Genomic DNA, 21,146 nt, shown 5'->3' with positions numbered 1-21,146 from the left:
CCAAGTGTCATTGCACAGCTGGCTAGTTTGTAAGAATGCTTGATACTTAAATTCAAAGCCTTTGCAATCTGAAAGGAGCTCTACTTTTATCATAAATCTGGTGCCATAGTCATTATTTTCAGCCAGCATTTCCAGTAACCAAAGCCAGTTGTGCTAGACAGTGTTCCTATTTCAAAGGTGCCAGTGACTGAAGCCCCACCATTTTCAACTGGCTTTCAATGATAGGACTTGCTCGTTGTTCAATGTAAAATCTTGAAAATATTCAATAGATGCAGATGTTGCAGTGTCGATTTAGTCCATTGTATCAGGATAGAAGTTAAAATTGAACATTTCGCTAACACACAACACTGGATTCTTGCCTGGGCAACAGCTCAGAAACATTATGTCTGATGTATTAATTAAAACTAATAAAGTATCTATATATCTTTGTGTTAGTCCATTTATCCTATGTTTTGTTTCATGCAGAAAACTGTCCTCATTCAACAAATGGTTGGAGCAGCGTGGACATGACATAACAAAGGTTTGGGCAGACATTGAAGATGTCATCATTAAGACTCTAGTTTCAGCCTATCCGATCCTAAAGCATAATTATCGGACTTGTTTCTCCAGTCGCCTCTTTGGAAGTGCCTGCTTTGAGATATTAGGATTTGATATCCTAATGGATCGCAATTTGAAGCCGTGGCTCTTGGAGGTGGGTGAAACTTTGAACAAGGTGCTTCAGTATCAAAAAACTAAATACAGAGCTCAGGGAACTGATAATGGAAGAAAGAACTTGCCTTTACTAAGCATTTAATCACATTTGTTAGATATCCCAAAGTAGTTCATAAGCAGTTAATTATTTCTGAAGTATGCTATTGTTGTGAGTTTAAAAAAACACAGGTGATTTGTATGGGGCATGCAAAGAACAAATGACATGAGTCACCAGTTAATTTGCTTTGAGGATGTTGGGGCTACTCTCTGGACTTCTTCAATGTGTGACAGAGATCTATTAGCATTCACTAAAACTACCTTATGGAACCTCAGCGAAATGTTGCATCTGAAGGCAAGCACCTTTGACAGTGCAGCATGTTTTAATTCTGCCCTGCAAGAACTACCTGGATTATATGCTGAAGTATCTGGGGTGAGAAATCCACAACCCTTTGATTCTGTGATGATACTACCTGCTCACTGGACAAAGCTGACAGTTAAGGATACCTAGATTTGAGATTAAGACAGAGTGTTTGAACTGTTCTACAATGATAACAGGGTGATGTTATCAAAATAACCTAGGCAGTTTGCTACTGTGCATCCTTTAGGCCATGTACACTGCAGCCACAATGGGGGAGACTGAGAAAGCTATTGAACCTTGTGACATGGACAAAACATCAAAATTACTCTGTCCTGAATGGTGTGGAGCCTCTTAACTGTTATTGCAGCTATACCCACCAAGACCACTGACAAGTATTCCCTCCCACTCCCGATTCCAGCCTTGTAAATTATGACAGGGTTTTGAAAAGGTGTGGGGTAAGCTCTTCCCCATAGACTGCTGAGCCTCTGATCTGCTGCTGAAGTGCAGTTCAGCTTCTGACTTTCATTCACATCAAAGAGTCCCTCTATTTTATCAGGTGCGAGAACTATAATTAATTTATTTGGTAATGTTAGAGGCATTGGAGCCAAGTGCAGTTCTTCATTCACTGCTTTTCATCAGATCAATTAATTTATTGCATGATAAATATCAATCAAGTTTTGTTTATTTAGCTGCTTGTCACACCAGGCGGTCAATTTCCTCATAATGCAAGATAAAGTTCCCTTAACCAATAAATATTAGAATCTACATATGGTTTTGTAATTTTTAAAAATATTTGAATAACGAACAGATTGTGTCACATCCTACATTTTTGTTCCAGGTGAACCATTCCCCCAGTTTCACTACAGATTCCAAGCTAGACCGAGAGGTGAAAGACAACTTGCTGTATGATACTATTTGTCTGATAAATCTTGGAGCAAGTGACAAGCAAAAGGCAGCAGAAGAGGAGAGACGCAGAGTGCAGGAGCGCTTGTGGAACCGCCAGACAACTCGTGAATTAAGGTAGACATAGTGATGCCCCATGGTACATTTTACAGTTCTGGACTTCCTTTATCGAAAAGTGTGGTGCTGGAAATGCGTATCCAGTCAGGCAGCATCCAAGGAACAGGAGAGTCAACGTTTCGAGCATGAGCTCTTCCTCAGGAATGAGGGGGTGGCCCAAGGGGGCTGAGAGGTAAATGGGGAGGGAGTGGGGCTGGGGGGAAGGTACCTGGGAATGTGATAGGTAGAGGAAGGTGGGGGTAATGGTGATAGATCGGAGAGGAGGCTGGAGGTGGTGTTATGGACTAGGCCAAACCACTCAACATTCTTAAGCAGGCAACTTTGCAATTTGTTTCGGTAAGTGTACAGTGAAAATTACCTGGAGTAAGTTAGCTAGGTTGACTACCAGGTTTAAAACAGACAAAAATTTATTCACAAAATTACACAATGAAACACAAAGAACAGAATAAAGAGCCTCTACAGAACTCAGTCCATCCAAACTAGACTTAACTATGCGGTTCCGAATATACACAACTGTCCCACTAAGCGAAACCCCTTTAATATACAGTATAAAGGGAACAAATGCTTACAGGTTGAAGTTAGAAGGACAGAAGGAGAGAAAGAGCCTGTTTCCATACAACTCGCTGTTGAACTCCCAACTAGTTCTGGACTAAACTGCTCAGCTAGAGAGCTGACTCTTCCCTTTCCATTATACAGGTCACTTCTAAAACATGACCACTTTGGCCTTAAGTCTCATCTGTTTACATATAAACAAAAGGCCTCTCAAAATCCTTTACATCTCCTGTACCAGACTAGTCTAATCAGAGCCCGGCCCATTTACGACAACTCTGGAAAAAATCAAGGACACAGTGTCCTTGAGAAAAGGATCAGCTTTTAGGAAGGAACCAGCTTTGTGACAGTGGGAAAGAAAATGGACAATTCAGGAAGGTGGTGCAGAGTTGGATCTGGGATAAGGTGGACGGAGGGAAATGAGGAAACTGGTCAAATCCATAATGACCCTGTGTGGTTTGAGGCTCCCAAGGCAGAAGATGAAGCGTCCTTCCTCCAGGCATCAGGTGGTTAGGGTTTGGCAATGGAGGAGGGCCAGGACTTGCATATTCTTGGCAGAGTGAGAGGTGAGTTAAAGTGTTTGGCCTCAAGGCAGTGGGGTTGTTTAGTGCATGTGTTCCAGAGATGTTCTTTGAAACGCTCTGCAAGTCTCCCCAATATAAAGGAGACCACATCGAGAGCAATGGACACAATAGATGACATGTGTGGAAGTACAGGTAAATCTCTGTCTGATGTGGAAGGATTCTTTGGGGCCTTGAATGGACGCGAGAGGGAAGGTGTGGGTGCAGGCTTTGCACTACTTGTGGTGGCTGGCGAAGGTGCTGGAAGTGGAGGGTGGGTTGGTGGGGGGGCGTGGACCTAACAAGGGAATTGTGGAAGGAATGGTCTCTGTGGACTGCAGATAGAAATGGGGGGAAATATATCCCCGGTAGTGGGGTCCATTTGTAGGTGGCAGAAATGGTGGAGGATGATATGTTGTATCCAGAAGTTGATGGGGTGGAAGATAAGGACCAGGGGGGTTCTGTCCTTGTTGTGATTGGAGGGGTGGTGTTCAAGGGCAGAGGTGTGGAAAGTGGAGGAGATGTGCTGGAGGGCATTGTTGACCACATGGGAGGGGAAGCTGTGGTCCTTGAAGAAGAAGGCCATCTGGGATGTTATGTGGTGGAATTGGTCCTCCTGGGAGCAAATGCGGAAGAGGCAGAGGAATTGGGAGTAAGGGATAGCTTTTTTACAGAAGATAGGGTGGGAGGAGGTGTAGTCCAGGTAGGTGTGCGAGTTGGTTGGTTTGTCCAATCTTTGGTGGTCATGTTTTCTGCTGCCTGGGCTCGAAGCCCTGGAATTCTCCACTGAAAGTCTCGACCTTTCCGTCTTGCAAATAGTATTAAAACCTAACTTTTTGACCAGGCTGCTATTGTTATTGTTGAGAAGGGTATGGCCGACTATCTTCTGGAAACACTAGTGCCTTGATAGAGCTGAACAATTTGTGATGCCACTTTTGAGCCCAGTGAAAGGTCACGCGTGTTGGTGAGACAGTGAGTTGTCTATCCTAACAACTGGTGGATTGTATCAAATAGCACATCCCTTTAGCTGTTCACAATAGGCAGATTATTGACTCAACCAACATCTAGTTGTAAAACTCAGAGCTGTGTCCAACATGAGATGTGATTCCATAATTAAGGCAATACTTGTTAAATAATCCCGATTTGTGCTAAAAGCTACACTGACAGCCAGTTCAACATTATCCGTTTACCTATACTAGAAGCTACCTTGATTCGCATGTAGAACTTCCTCCAACTTGCCATTAATAAGCACACTCTTCTAACGCAGAATAAATTACTGTTCCCTTTCAGATTTAGCAGTCTTGTGATTCTGTCCTGATGACTACAAGATGGAAAAACTTCCCCAATATATCTCTCAGTTTTTGGTCAGCATTATTTAAGTTGTTTACTATCAAGCGATTATTGGTAATTTAAGTGATGACGCTAAAATAGCTGATTAACCCTTTCTTGATTTTAAGTCTGTTACTTCCACAGACGGGAGCAATATGAAAACCACCAGTTAGCCTGGCTTCAGCAGGCAGAAAAATATGAAAAGGAACATCTGGGAGGATTCCAGCGGATTTACCCAAAATCCAACTCTGAAAAATATGACAATTTCTTTAAACAAAGTGGATCACTCTTTCAAGAAACAATCGCTTCCAGAGCAAGGGAAGAATGTGCCAGGTATGGATTATGGGCAACCAGTTGAAGGGACTTTTATGACCTTGGAGGGGCCTCTTGATTGCCATTAATATGCATTGATTAATAGTCATGGTAAAGATACTGATAGTATTTCCTGTCTCCTATTTAATTGTCCTGTCAACCTACGCTTAAACTCCTATACTTGCTTTTACAGTATTCACACAGCATTGACTGTGGACCTTCGATGAATAATGGACAGGAACATCCGGTTCCTTTACCACTGAACAGCCCTGCTTAGCAAAACCCCTATAGCATTGTTTTATAACATTGCATCTATCTGTTTTACAGAAATGGCTCAATTCCCTCATCATACCTAGACATTTATACAAAAGTGAAGTGTATTATTACTTCGAGGAAAATGCTTGGTGAGACTGCTTGACAGTCTGTTTTGTTATGTAGTTTCAATTTTCTGATGGTGCGAAGTATCCTGCAGTCTGGTTCCACTGACATCATTTTCTTGCTGCGATCATGTCTGTAGAATTTTCCATCCATATGTATGTATCAGCAAGCTTTCTGATGTGAAAATAGTGCTATTGAGCACAGGCTGTCATTGCAGAATATCCATGCTGACACTATCATGAAGAAGCAGTCAGGAGCTGCAAACCCTACTCTATATTTTTCTCAGCTCATAATCCACAAACATGGAGGTCAGTTCTCACCTTGAATTATACTAGTTGTAATTAACTGGAAAGGTCTTCATAGGTAGGGGATGTTCTGATATCAGTTGATGATGCTCCTGGACAAGTTAAATGCTGGAATGAAACCTAGCTTGCTGGATCATTTTTTTATTTGTTTCATTAGTTACCATGATAGTTGATCACCAAGCCGATCATAATGCTGCAGGTTTTCTCTAACTGAACCAATATTTAGGTTGTAAATTTGCTCACTGCGCTAAAAGGTTTGGTTTCAGACATTTCATCACCATGCGAGGTAACACCATCAGTGAGCCTGCAGTGAAGTGCTGGTGTTCTGTCCTGCTTTCTATTTATCTGTCTTGGTCTGTTAAGGTGAGCGATATTATTTCCGGTTGTTCTACTCCAAGGTTGGTAAATGGGGTCCAAATCGATGTGTTTATTGATGGAGTTCCGTTTTGAATGCCAAGCCTCTAGGAATTCCTGTGCGTGTCTCTGTTTAGCCTGTCCTAGGGTGGATGTATTATTCAACTCAAAGTGGTCTCCTCCTTTGCCTGTATGTAAGGAAACTGGTGATATTGGGTCATGTCTTTTGGTGGCTAGTTGGTGTTCGTGTATCCTGGTGGCGAGTTTTCTGCCCTTCTGTCCAATGTAGTGTTTCTTACAGTCTTTGCAGGGTATTTTGTAAAATGACATTAGTTTTGCTGTTTGTTGGTTTCGGGTCCTTCAGGTTCATCAGTACCTGTTTCAGTGTGTTGGCAAGTTTGTGAGCTACCGTGATGCCAAGGGGTCGGAGTAGTCTAGTTGTCATTTTCCGAGATGTCCTTGACTGGTAATGTAACTAGAGTTTCTGGGCATGTTGTGTCCACTTGTTTGGTTTGTTGTTTAAGAATTGGTGGATTGTGTTTATCGGATACCCGGTGTTCTTGAATGCACTGTATAAGTATTTTTCTTCTGCTGCTCATAGTTCCTGGGTGCTGCGTGTGTTGTGGCCCATTTATTTAATGTCCTAATGCAGCTCTGTTTGTGGGCATTGGGATGATTGCTTCTGTAGTTAAATATCTAGTCACTGTGTGTTGCTTTCCTGTAGATGCTAGTCTGCAGTTCTCCATTATCTGTTTGTCTGTGTGACATCGAAGAAGGGGAGTCTGTTGTTGTTCCCCATCTCTTTTATGAAATTTATGTCAGTAAGGATGTTGTTGATGATGTTGTAGGTTTCCTTTAATTTGGTCCGTTTTGTGATGACAAAGGTGTCATCCACTCACCGGACCCAAAGTTTGGGTTGGATCGTGGATCTGTTTCATATTTTGGAGATCTGTTTTATTAATTTGGCATGATTTATGAAGCTTCTTCAATGATGCTGTGATACGGTTTTCTAGCTGTAGAGTCTGGTCCATTGCCACCTGTTGGTAAGTGTCAGTATCTATGCGCAGTGAGTTCACCCTTTCAATGTCCTGTGTTCTCTTTAAGATGATGGTAATGCACTTTTTGTCTGCAGGTAAGATTACCATGTTTCTCGGAAAGTCCTTCCCGGGCTTTCCTTTCCTGAGAGTTGAGGGTGTTACTTCCTTCTTCCTGCTTAGTGTTGGTGCAACTGTCAGTGTGCTGGGTTTCTTCCATGTGTCCATTATCTTTCAGGGTTGCAATTAACAAGACAGATCTCCAAAAAATGAAACAACACACCTCGTTTCCATAGATTAACGAAGGTACTCAAACCAGAGACCCCCTCAGACCCATACTCTCTCTCCCTAGCACACCAACATACAGATTAGAAAAGAACTCCACTGAAAACTGAAATACCTGGTAGAAGACTCATGCCACTCCATCCATGCCAAGCAAGAATTCCTGAACATTATCAAAGACACCAAAATAAAAGAGGATAAAATAATGGTCTCCTTTGATGTAACAGCCCTATTCACATCAATTAACATCAGCCTGATCAAACAAACACTGACCACACTACTAGAAGAACCAAGGATACAAATAGACAGCACCAACTTCATCAGCAAGGACAACATCCTAAAGCTAGTAGACATGTGCCTTCACTACCCACTTCACTTTCAGTGACAAGACCTACAAACAAATCAACGGAATACCCATGGGATCACCAATGTCAGGTTGCTTAGCAGAAGCACTAATGCAGAGACTCGAACCAACAGCCCTCCATGATCCAACCCAAACTTTGGGTCCAGTTGGTAGTTGACACCTTTGTCATCGCAAAATGGAACAAATTAGAGGAAACCTACAGCATCATCAAGAACATCCTTACTGACATAAATTTCACAAACCAAAAGGAGAATAACAACAGACTCACTTTCCTAGATGTCACAGTGGGATGAACAGGTAATGGAGAACTGTAGACCAGCGTCTATAGGAAAGCAACACACAATGATCAGATACTTAACTACAGAAACAAGCATCCCGACACCCACAAACAGAGCTGCATTGACATTATTTAAACAGGTCACAACACACTGCAGCACCGAGGAACTACACGCAGCAGAAGAAAAATACTTATATCACATATTCAAGAACACCGGGTACCCGATAAATACAGTCCACTAATTCTTAAATAACAAACACCAACAAGAAGACATAACATGCCCAGAAACTCTGCCACACTACCATACATCAAATGGCAACCGACTACTCCAACCCCTTGGCGTCATGGTAGCTCACAAACCTACCTACACTGAAACACGTACTGATGAAACACTACATCAGATAAACAGGCAGAAAACTAGTTGCCAGGATGCACGAACACCAACTAGCCACTAAAAGACATGACCCACTATCACTAGTATCCTTACATACAGGCAAAGAAGGACACCACTTCGACTGGGACAACACATCCATCCTGGGGCAGGCTAAACAGAGACCGCATGGGAATTCCTAGAGGCCTGGCATTCAAACTGAAACTCCATCAATAAACCTATCGATTTGAACCCCATTTATCAACCTTGGAGGAAAAAAAATAATATCATACACCTTAGCAGACCAAGATGCAAAAGTAGAAAATGGGACAGAACACCAGCGCTTCACTGGAGGCTCACTGATGACGGTACCTAGCATAGTGATGAAATGTCTGCAAACCAACCTTCCAGCACAGTCAGCAAACTTACAACCTGAACCTCATCCTGAGCTATGGGATCTTCTCAAAGTCGCAAAACCAATGTTTACTGTACACAAGAAGAAATAATAACAACGAACAGAGCTATCTAAATATATAAAATTAGAATAATAGTAAAACACACAGCAAATCAATGTTTCAATCTGTTTCCTAACACTATTTGATACAGAGAACTCAAGTCCAGAGAAATTACACCCCTTATCTCAACGATTTGGGTTTTACTTAACTGACTTCTAGGTTCTTTCCTGTGGAATATGGGGACAGTTTGATGAGTCCTTTCCAAATATACTGATGTGAAATCTTCACAAATCTCTGGACTAAAAATTCTCAATTCCAATAACCTTCAGATTTCTAACCAAATTCGTCCGGCTTGGAAGTTTCACACTTAACCCTTCTGAACTGCGTTGTTTTCTGAACTTCTTCTGGAAGAGAAATTATAAACTTGCTTCAAAACTCAACATTAGTGTCTTTAGAAATGAACTGAAAATCCTGCTTCATACTGAATTTAAAACAAATCTGCTCATCTTCAATTTTTCTGAACTATAAATTCAGCCTTATATATTTACACGATCATAAATACCATTGTATAAACATCTTTCCATTAACATACCAGTCACACACTCTCTCTGACACCTACTGGATTAGGTCATTGTTCTGGAACAATCTCTGCCCTTGTATTTTTTTTAAAAGAAAATTTTCCACAAAAATAGCCAACATCCGTATAACACTGTCTTGAAATTAATATATAAAAGTGATATTAATATGCTGAATTATACACCTTTCACTACATTGGGTAATTGAAATGTGTGATGTGTAAGAACTGCCCATGTACACATTTGTGCCGGGTCCTTGTTGATTGACCAATTATTGGATACTTTGTGATCAGGCAGCAATTGGAGGAGATCCGGCTGAAAAATGAACCAAAGGAACAATTGGCGAAGGGGAAGAAGAAAGAAGGAAAGGACGCCAGCCTGCAAGGAGAGTCAGGAGGCGAGCCGCAAATGCTTGATGTATTCTCCAGGAAGATCCGTGGGGACTCAACCTACAGGAAATTAAAGAAAGAGGTACTGTTGTCAGTTCCTACTACTGCATATTTCGTTCAACTGATGTCCACCTGCTACAGGAACCATACTTGAGAGCATTTTAAATAACCGGGGTAGATTCCTGATGCCCTATACATGGATACTGAAAAGGATAGACATTCCTCTCTGTGTTAAGTTAATTAACCATTGAATTCTGTTAACTAATTTGTAGAAATCAACATATAGAGGAATTTGTGGTCCATGTGCTAAATCTAATTATTTTTACAGTTTAAATGACTGACATGATAAATCAAAAATGCTTGTAACAATATTGGGGAAAAGATTTTTCCTGCTGAAATTCCTCCTTTCAGTTTTTCAGTTACTGTTTCTGGTAGGGTTTCACAGGGTGCAGTACTAGTACCCTTGGCCTCTTGTGGTCTGTATTAACAATTTGGATATAAATGTTGGGGGCATGATAATGAAGCTTGCTGATGATACAAAAAATGGTCTTCTGGCAGGCGGTGATGAAGATTGTTCTTAATTGCAGGAAGATAACAATGGATTAGTTGGGTGGCATACAAATGTCAAATAGAATTCAAGTGTGAGGTGATGCATTTGGGGAGGTCAAACCGGGCAAAAGAAGACAGGTATTATTGGGAGGACACTGAGAGGTGTAGAGCAAGTGAAGAACCTTCTTCCACAGATACTTATAGGTCGAGCACAGACTCATAAAGTGATTAGGAAGGAATAATTGTGTTATTACCTGATGTATAGATTATAAAAGCAGGGTGGTTAGCTGCAAGCGTGGAAATCATTTGTCAGGCCACAATTTGAGTACTGTGGGCTGTTCTGGTCACCTTGCTGCAAAAAGTATGTAATTATACCAGAAAGGGTGTAGAAGAGATTTACGAGAATGTTACCAGGAATTATGCAACCATGAGGAAAGATTTGATAGACTGGGGTTGTTCTCCTTGGAACAGAGCTGCCTGAGGGGAGTTTTGATTGAGATATACAAAATTGAGAATGTCTATTTGAGTGGATAAGAAGGGCCTATTTACTTGTAGAAGAACAGTCAGTGACTATGGGCATTGATTTTACAGTGAATGGTAGGAAGTCTAGAGGTGAGGGAAGATTTTTTCACCTTGAAGACGGGGGAGGGGTCTGGAACTCATTGCCTAAAAGGTTCAAAGACGCAGAAACCCTAGATTCATTTAAAAGGTATCTGGATGTATATTACAAGTGCTGTAACTTGCAGGGATATGGACCAAAAGCTGAATAGTGTGATCAGGCTAGATGATTTATGGAGAAAGTGAAGACTGCACATGCTGGAGATCAGAATCAAAAAATGTGGTGCTGGAAAAGCACAACCGGTCAGGCAGTATCCAAGGAGCAGGAGAGACAATGTTTCAAGCATGAGCTCTTCAGCAGGAATGGTGGTGGGGGGGGGGGGCAGAGTTTTTTTATTGCAATGCAAACATGGTGGACTAAGGGCTTCTTTCAGTGGCTGTAAATATTCTGTGATTCCACGATAATGGTGGCCATTTAGTTATTAGAATAATGTTGAAAATTATTCAGTTGAATAATATCCTTCAGGAAAAGAAATGTGCCACATTTATCTTATCTGGATCTACTTTGGGATGATTGAGCTACTGTATTTGAGGTTAGTGGAAGCAAACAATGCGACATACTTGCAATCTACTGAAGGACTCCTTTGTATCTAAGAATCTTTAATACATAAATCTTATATACACAGCCTCTAAGTGGCACTGCTTTATTATCTCATTTCATAGATTCCATTCAGAGTGCTACAAAATGTATCAATTTTCCACATGCTCAAACTTTGATCAAAGGTAGAAAACATATAAAAGTAAATTATTATACTTCTTTGTAAAGGTAATAAGGATTGATGGTAATGTCATACAGGAAGCCAACACAAAGGGCACCTGGGGTGAGTATCACTCTTCATTCTATTCAGCTCTTTTGAGTAACCACCCTTTCTGCATCACTCTCCCTTCCCTCCATCACATTCTTCAGTTAATTCACATGAGCAAACTGCAGCAGTTCTCTTTCTCTTTCCAATGTAGTCATCTCTTCCTTTGCTCTTTTTTAACTGCCCATCATTCTCTTCTCACACCCTAGCACTCATACAAACTCTAAATATTTCCACTTGACTTTCCAACAACTGCTCATTGACAGTCATTCTCTCTCTCTCTCTCTCTCTCTCTCTGCAGAACAAAAGAAGGACCCAACACTGTGGGTCTCACTTGAGCTGAGCAGTGGTCTGATCAAAATACAAGAACATCAGGCAAGACAGCAGTGGCTGCCTATCTCAGCAAAGTATCTACAAATTACTTGTGTCCCTTCATTCATCTCATCAAGTAGTTAACATTCTTCATAACAGCAACATTGTTATTACTGTCACCCATTAAGACCAGCCTTCAGTGCCACCTTAACTCTTGTTGCTTTTCCTTTCCCTCTAGAATCTTCCCAGCATTGGAACTTGCAAAACGTTCCTTGGAGGAGCACAGTTCGATACTGGATGCAGCGTCTCAGGTTCCATTGCTCCCAGGCACCAACTCAGACATTAGTACTCTGCATTGAGTTAGAGAGTCAACCAAAAGGGTCTGCTTCTGGTGAAAGATCTGGCTAAAGTGAGCATCAGCAACAGATACTGGTGGCACAGCAGCAGAGAACCAATTCAGCTCACTGGAGGTGATGTCCATGCCCAGCACTACTGGGTATGACAGACTGTCAAGGATCCAGACAAGAAAATAACACTGTATCCCTGACAATAGACAGTTATAGTAGGTATTGGCAGGCCTGCTAAAGTTGCTTCAGCACAATCACTGAGTTATAGAGAAGTCTGCTTCCTGTCTATCATTTCACATTGTAATCACCACTATCAGTTCTCACTGGCTACCTCAGGGACATACAACTAGGCCTTCACAAGGGAGTGAGCATCACTACGCTCTGGAGCTAAGGTGGAATCTGGAGAGACAGCTGGTGGAATTTAAATTCGATTAGTAATTCTGGAATTAACAACTACTGTCTGTTTCATGGTTAACAATGTCTGGTTCACCAATGTCCTTTAGGGAAGGAAATATGCTGTTCATACTCAGTCTGGCTTACATGTGACTCCAGACCCACAACAGTTGACTCATAACTGCCCTTTGCAATCACTTAGCAAACCACTCAGTTAAAGTCAATTAGGGGTGGACAACTAGTGCTGACCTTGCTGATAACGCCCATCCTGTAAAAGAATGCATTAAAAAAAGAAGCTGTTATGCAGTCATTAGGCTCCATCTCTGAGAAAGAGAGACAGATATTTGCCTGGAAGGGTTGGTGGGTCAAATGGGCAGCAACTTTAAAGGAGTCACTGACCGCCTGCAGTCTGCTCCCCCACAGATCAGTGAGACTGATGAGTGCATCGCCCAATGCCCACCCCAGGTACAACTTAGCACATTGGATGCAATATGTGTTGCTTTCTCTCCGGATGCCAGCACACATGCTCCTTTGCTATGCTGTCAACCTTTCATGATTACAGAGCATTTAATGCGACAGACTGCCCAGGCCACCACATGGTGCAGCAGTCTCACCTGGGACATCATGGGCTGAACTACCCAGAGGCCACCAGTCTTAAAAATGTGTTGCTAAGCAGTCCTCACTTTCTCCTAGAGGTCACCAGGCACCAGCATCTCAAAGCTACCTGCATGAACAAGAGAAACCTACAGCCTTCCAACTGCAACATTCATTAGGAGTTGCACAGTTAGGAAGCATCCTAATAAAGAAGATACATTGGTTGACAATTAATGATGAATGACCGGAAGCCAGTGATGGTCTCTGGAATTAAATTCTATGCATTTCGTAGTTTCTGGGTCTGTATGTCATTGAGTCAACCTGTAAGGGAATGTTATTTCATAAAATTACTAAATGACTGCTGAAAGAAGTAACAAAGACAGTTAATGCTGAGAGTAATCTTGATTAACTGTTCAGAGGAAGGGGTGAGCATGTTATTGGAAGTGCCAATCCATGCATTTCTGGTTGAGATGTGCATCGCCAAACACACCCCAGTCGAGCCATGCACTATTGCTGTGGCTGAGTGGGGAGCACTTTTGCCTCTGAGTCAGAAAATTGTGGGTTCAGGTCCTCAAGACAGAGACTTCACCACAAATGTAGGTTGACTTTCCAGTGCAGGAGTTTCCAGTCTCGGCAGTGTTATCCTTCAGGTGAGATATTCAACAGGCCCCAACTACTCCAGCTGAACACAGTTAATCCCTGGCTGTGTTTTGAAGAAGAGCAGGAGAGCTATTCTGTGTCCTTGACTAAAAACCAAACTTATGGGTTTTATTAAATTGCTGTTTGTGGAAGTTTACTGTGCACACATTGGCTGCTACATTTGCTACACTATAAACATGACAATACTCCAAAAGTGTATGATTGCCTATAAAATGCTTCGGAAGTTCTGGGTCAGTTGAAAGGTGCTACATAAATGCAAGTTTGTCTTCCTACTATTGCTTTACCTCCTCTGACAGCTATATTTCTGCCTATACAGCCCTAGGACATGCTCCATAGTCATTCTGCTGGTCTCATGCATTTGATTGCATTGTTGATATTTGGTTGTTGTGGGTGTCATTAAAAGTGAGGGTTGATGAGGGAGTGTTGTTAACTTTCTCCCACCAGCAATCTTGTCACATTTTTGCAGTGGCTGTATAATGGGGAGATGTTTACTTGTTGCACGAAAATTACCCCTGTTCATGTTCCAGCACCTCACACACTAGTTACCGATAAGGAGTGGGAACCCTAGCTATCTTTTAAAACTTCTTCCCTGTGGTGCTTGTGTCAATTGTAATTGTTCAATCACAGCTGTAACCGAAAGCAGCTAATCCTACAGAGAGTTGAGGTTGGATGGCTAGGTGTGCACTTGTATTTATTCTTAGTGGAGGATGATCCATGTTTTGTCTGTATGCACCTCCTATTTGCACACAGTGGAGTTTCAAACTCCCCAGACAAAGCTTAAATTCATGTTCTCACTCATGTGCACATATCTCAGGTTGATGGTGCCATTGTGTCCTGTTGCTGTATTCTGGAAATTATCCACTGCCAAAGTGACTTATAAAGGTGTCCAATAAGATTCAAACAGAACAAATGAATGACTGTTATGAACTAATAGGCATGAGTTACTAGGATGTCATGACTGAACAATGGCATATGAATCTCATTTGGTGACTCCTGTATATAGCAATCCTATCCTATGTCAAAGGAATTTGCTCTCTGTTAGTTGATCCTTCTCTAGCCTATGACCAACGAGCGGATGGGTGCATGCAAGTCTGACCTAATTACCTTAATTTCCAAATACGAGTTGGCCAGAATAGGAGAGTTCAATTAGTTAGGTGAAATTGATGGCAACTTGTAAAATCTTTGATAAATACTTAAGATTTTTTATAGGACAAATTGGAATGGAGGGTCATTAGGTGTATCCCCACAGGATCAGAGTTTCAAATCCAGCTAAGGTGAAAGGGAGTTGTATCCCCTCTGTTGGCTGTTAGGATCTGAGATCAAAGGAATTGAGCATTCTCAAGGCAAAGCTTATGTTGAATCTCAAGCAAGGAAAATCGCTGATATGGGAAAGGTGAGGTACTGATGCAATAGAACAGAATAGACAGTACCCACATCTGCATATAACTGTTCAATCTGACCTGGAGATTCTTGTTGCAGCCATTATGTGCTCAAAATGAAAGTGCTGTGATCTATTAGCATCCCTCACCTTGGCGAGTACAAAATGTTTGGGAAAACTGAAAAGGAACAAGTGGAATGAAGATGTCCAGTGAAAGATGTTAAATGATAATTCTTCAATTCTGTTGTAGGTCACAGAGCAGTTGTTGACAATGAATGCCTATCCCATTCACCTCTGTCGGCTGACTTTTCAGGACCTGTCTTTTGAATCTGATTAATTCAATTGCAACGCTTTATGCACTTGTTAATAAACGTTATTGTTAAATAATGCAATGAGTTACTAATTCTGTTTTAATTATGCTTTGTGACAAATAAAATATCAGGAAATCCAGATGCTGGCTGGTCCTGCAATAAGAAGGCTTTGGTACTCTGGCTGAATATTGTTTCAGAATTTATTTTTGTGATCTGATTTAATGTCACAGAAAGACCTCTGGAAGACAGCTCTTCCCATAAGAGAGAGCAGAAAATGTTATTATTCAGCAGATTAAATTACAGTCATGTTCTTGGCACTTCTTTGGCAGTAACCCTGTTGGTGATTTTCTAATGTACCTACTGTATTTTTGTTATGTGACAGGTTATGCAATACTTTAACATGGGTGGCTGTATCTATTTTCTTTTATTCATTCAGGAGATGTGAGCATCGCTAGCAAGGTCTGCATTTGTTGCCCATCCCTAACTACCTGGAGAAGTGTTTTAATCAGACAGATTGCAGTATTTTGCTCTTTGTTATTGGAATATTAATGATGTGCACAAATATTGAGAAACCTCAGTATGACAGCAAATGTTGAAAGGAAATTTAAGGTATAAGTGCCAGGAGTTGAATGATCTTTTCTTCTCTTAAATTTTCCTCTGAATGTTCAACTGCTCTTTCAAAGCAAAGATTATTCAAATAAAAGGTGAGCATGCAAATGGGTATCAGACTTACTCATCCTGCATTTATTTGAATATTCCCAATTGCTGCACCAACTTGCTGCTGAAGTAATGTATCTTTTAATCACACAAAATTCTAAATGTGATGATTTTCCTGTCACTCTGTTTTTTTTAAAATAGAGTTATACCACTCCATTACTCAGTTCGCAAAAGTGAATGTCAAATTGATACTGAGCAAGATAGGTAAAGAGGTTCTCTAGTTCTGCCGCTTGTCTGAGCTGACTTAACTGAGCTCAGCTGCCTGACAATAAGGGAGATGGAGATAGTTTTGGTAGTCCCAGACTAGGGAGAAGAAAGTTATTCTCATTTCTGGTTGAGATAGTGTTTTGCATTGATCCTGCTGTAAAAGATTATCCTGTCAGCAACCTCATACCTGAAGAATATATGCATTTTTAAAAATTATTCATTTGTGGGACTTGGGTGTCGCTAGCTGGCCAGCATTGATAACCCATCCCTATTTGCCCTTGAGAAGGTGGTGGTGAGCTGCCTTCTTGAATCACTGCAGTCCACTTGCTGTGGGTTGACCCACAATGCCGGTAGGGAGGGAATTCCAGGATTTTGACTCAACGACTGTGAAGGAATGCAGTATATTTCCAAGTCAGAAGGTGAGTGGCTTGGAGGGGAACTTGCAGGCAGTGGTGTTCTCAGGAATCTGCTGCCCTTGTCCTTCTAAATGGAAGTGATTGTGGGTTTGGAAGGTGCTGTCTCAGAGTCTTTGGTGAATTTCTGTCGTGCATCTTGTAGATGGTAAGTACTGCTGCTGAGCACTGGTGGTGGGGGAATTGAATGTTTGTAGATGTGATGCCAATCAAGTGGGTCGCTTTGTCCTGGATGGTGTCAAGCTTTTTGAGTGTTGTTGGAGCTGCACCCATTCAGGCAAGTGGAGAGTTCTCCATCACACTCTTGACTTGTGCCTTGTAGATGGTGGATAGACTTTGGGTATCAAGGGATGAGTTATTTGCTGCAGTATCCCTAGTCTCTGACTTGCTCTTGTAGCCACTGTGTTTATGTGGTGAGTCCAGTTGAGTTTCTGGTCAATGGTAACCCTGAGGATGTTAATAGTGGGTGATTCAGAGATGGTAATACTGTTGAATATCAAGGGGCGGTGGTTAGAGTGTCTCTTATTGGTGATTGTTATTGTCTGGCATTTGTGTAGCATGAATGTGACTTGCCACTTGTCAGCCCAAGCCTGGATACTGTATAGATCTTGTTGCATTTGAGCATGGTCTGCTTCAGTATCTGAGGAGTCGCGATTGGTGCTGAACACTGTGCAATCATTGGTGAACATCCCCACTTCTGACCTTATGACGCAGTTGAAGATTGTTGGGGCTAGGACACTACCCTGGGGGACTCTTGCAGAGATGTCCTGGAGCTGAGATGACTGACTCTCCACAACCACAACCATCTTCCTTTATGCCAGGTATGGCTGTAACCAGCGGAGTGTTTGCCTCTGATACCCATTGATTCCAGTTTTGCCAGGACTCCTTGATGCCGGTCAAACGTGGTCTTGATGTCAAGGGCTGTCGCTCTTACCTCCCCTCTGGAATTCAGCTCCTTTGTCCACGTTAGAACCAAGGCTATAATGAGGTCAGGAGCTGAGTGACCCTGGCAAAACCCAAACTGGGTGGCACTGAGCAGGTTGTTGCTGAGCAGGTGCTGCTTGATAGCCTTGTTAATGAGCCCTTCCACCACTTTATTGATGATGGAAAGAGTAGACTGATTGAGTGGTAATTGGCTGGGTTGAATTTGTCCTGCTTTTTGTTTTATGTAAGATGTATTAGAGGGCTGTATGGTTTAGTATTGGTATGGTTAAAAGGAAAAAAGTTGGGGAAATAAATAAGTGTAAAACATATTTTCACATTTTATTTGATAACAGTTTCAACTGATGTTGATATTTGACCAGAGATTTTGGAAATACCTCACAATTACAACACAGAAATCATCCAATCTGTTCAACTAATTTCTGTAATGTTTATCCTTCACATGAGCACGTGATCTGTGATCAATCCTCTTTAAAACTATGCTATAAAATTTGCTTTAGTCAGAAGCTAAGAATGTCAAAGGAATTACATTCAGACAGTTGCTTCAGGTAGTCCATGCTTAGGCAAGAGATGATCGTCGCTACTTTCACCCTACTTCGTGTCAAAACTTTGGCTTGAATTCCTCCATCCTTGATTCAGTAAAATCTAGCTTGCCAATCAACCTAACACAATGGAATCAAAATCTCTCTAACTCCTTTTAAAAATTCCTCCATGCTCATACTTAATCCTACTACCTCCTTAACTGACCATCCTTTGATTTTTAAATGGTGGCTCTCTATACTCATTTCTTCCTATATTTCTAAATGACCTTTGCTACTTTCTCCCCTACCTAATAAATGAGCCCTCAAGCTATCTCTTTGATCATGTTTTGGTCAACACTTCCACTCAGCATACCTTGAGATGTTAGTTGTCCTAAAGGTGTGTAAATGTTGCAGGATTTGAGCTCAATCTCCTCTCTCTTATAGTTGCTTGCTTTTTGAAGTTGGGGTACAGCTCTATACTGTTAGTGGACCTTTTGAGATATACGTTCTGGCTGTTCTTAACGTGAGTGTTGAAGGCCTTTTCAAGCTTGGTCTTCACTTAATGTCTATGCAGAAACTTTCTGGCAGGAATTAATGAATGCTGATTAAAAATGAGGATGCGGGCTGGCTTTCCCTCTCAGTGATAGTGAAACCGATTGCACTGCTGAACCTAAATCCCCAGAGGGCAAGGTCAGTGACTGAAATTAGCACCTGAATGCCATTCACTGTCTGACCACCCATTAACAGCTGTAAGTCTGGCGGTTATTTAAAAACTTTTCTCCACATAAATTCCAGAACTTTGTTGTCCATTTGGCCTTTTCTAATAGTTTTCTTTGTTGTTGTTGCACGTTTTACAGGATACCATAGACATCATGAAACCTTTGGATATTATTGAAGAGGAGGAGCTGCAGCGACTCAGTGGGCTACTGCAGCGGGAGAACCTCCTCCGAGCTCTGGGTGTTATCGAGCAAGTTTACCGCATATTGCAAAACACTCCAGGTGTTAACTGCAGTGTTCAAACTGCTCCTCCATGTGCTCCTAGCCAGAATAAAGTGAGTTGCACAGTGTGAAAGAGTTAATTGGTTATCCTTCAACTTTGCACTCTTGTGGGAGAGCCATGTCCACCAGGAATTTGGGATTGGAAATTCAGGGGCGCGTGGTGAAGTGCGTGGGACTGCGTTTCCAGCAGATGAAGCTGCCCACTGGGAGCATAAAGTTTGAAAATGAGTTGTTTGATGTTTGTAATAATATACATAAGGGGTGCTGACTGTCTGCATTCTATCTGTGAAGCTAGACAACAAAGCATGCAGTCCTAACCTAATTCCCGATGAATTGAGCGCACCACTGGCTTTATGCCCGGTTTAATCTGCTCCCTGTCAAAGACCAGTGGAGATGGATATTGGGTAGCGTTTTAAACCTTCTGAGGGATTTCTGCATAGCAAGTTTGAATTAAAATGATCCCTCCTTAAATTGTGAGTGAGTCAGAGATTAAGCTGATCCTACCCTCACCCAATGTGATTTCCGGCACACTTTTTCTGCCACCGGATCAAGGGAAAACCGATCAACTTGCATTTGTATAGCATCTTTCAAGTTCCGAAGATCTTTCAAACTATTGAAGTGCTTTCAAAGTGTAGTCATTGTTGTAAAGTAGGAATTGCAGGAGTTACTTTATGTACAACAAGCTCCCACAAACAGCAATGAGATAAATTAACATTTTGATAAGTGATTTTTAAAAAATGTTTATTTTTGTTAATGAATAAGTATCCAAAGAAGAACTCCGTTGTTCAGATTCAAACAATGGTCTGAGAACTTTCATGCCTATCTGAGGAAGCAGGCAGGTGCCTCGGTTTAATGCTTCCTACCCATCTCCAGCACTGCAACACTGTCAGTCTAAATTATGAGTTCGCCGTCATGGACTGGGGTTTGAATCTGCAGCCTTTGAATTATTAGGCAATAATGATATCCAAGGTAAAAACAATGACTGCAGATGCTGAAAATCAAATACTGGATTAGTGGTGCTGGAAGAGCACAGCAGTTCAGGCAGCATCCAACGAGCTGCTCGTTGGATGCTGCCTGAACTGCTGTGCTCTTCCAGCACCACTAATCCAATAATGATATCCAGTTAACCACTACTGAGCAATATCAGAAATATTGCATAGGTCAGAAGCTTAGAGCTCTATCACTGCCCTAGAATAGTTTGTGCTGGTTCCAGATCATCATCATCTGTACAGCTCTCATACATGAGCGATGTAATTTGGCATTGACCATCCAGATTAATTATTTAAGAGAAAAGAGGATGTCAGACATTACTAACCCCACCCTCTGACACATTCCTTCCCCTGATTTAGTTAAACATTCATTTATTTTACATAGGAATGGAAGTGAGAACAAAGTCATTCTGTGTTTATGTATAAGTTATATTCTTGTGATCTCTGGAAAAATTGTAAACTGTTAAGCATGTTCTAGCAGGTTTCTTCTGCAAAGATTTTATTTGTCGTGAATTTTGGGCAAATTTTGAATGAGTGCAGGGAAATTGAATAATATTCATTCTAGGCACACTGATGTCAGCAGCAAGCACACCTACATTAAATGTGGCAGCGAGTTCTGAGAAGATTTGTAGCTCAGGTTGAGGTTTTGGATGTAGGTTTGCTCGCTGAGCTGAAAGGTTCATTTCCAGATGTTTCGTCACCCTACTAGGTAACATTTTCTGTGGGCCTCCAGGTGAAGCACTACTGAAAATTCCTGCTTTCTATTTGCTTTCTACTTCTAGCAATCCAAAC

General features: G+C 41.5%; 1 protein-coding gene and 1 long non-coding RNA gene across 5 annotated transcripts in view; one reads left to right on the top strand and one right to left on the bottom strand.

The window, feature by feature from the left end:
* The window catches only part of LOC140458380 (uncharacterized), a 66,756-nt gene that overhangs the window by 17,622 nt on the left and 27,988 nt on the right, over positions 1-21,146 (bottom strand). The window lies entirely within an intron of this gene.
* LOC140458376 (tubulin polyglutamylase ttll6-like) overlaps positions 1-21,146 on the top strand; it is a 56,621-nt gene that overhangs the window by 23,449 nt on the left and 12,026 nt on the right. For 2 of the 4 annotated variants that reach the window (XM_072552834.1, XM_072552836.1), the window contains 5 exons: positions 466-691; positions 1,887-2,068; positions 4,651-4,839; positions 9,506-9,683; positions 19,224-19,418. In XM_072552834.1, coding sequence (XP_072408935.1) covers positions 466-691; positions 1,887-2,068; positions 4,651-4,839; positions 9,506-9,683; positions 19,224-19,418 — 970 coding nt within the window. Of the gene's footprint in view, positions 1-465; positions 692-1,886; positions 2,069-4,650; positions 4,840-9,505; positions 9,684-11,534; positions 11,590-11,872; positions 12,020-12,121; positions 15,643-19,223; positions 19,419-21,146 lie in introns of those variants that run through there. The other 2 variants (XM_072552837.1, XM_072552835.1) reach the window with 2 other exon arrangements.

This window comes from Chiloscyllium punctatum, chromosome 33 (genome assembly GCF_047496795.1).
Source record: "Chiloscyllium punctatum isolate Juve2018m chromosome 33, sChiPun1.3, whole genome shotgun sequence".
NCBI lineage: Eukaryota > Metazoa > Chordata > Chondrichthyes > Orectolobiformes > Hemiscylliidae > Chiloscyllium > Chiloscyllium punctatum.
The sequence above is the reverse complement of the archived record's forward strand: the minus strand, read 5'-3'. Positions and strand labels throughout refer to the sequence as shown.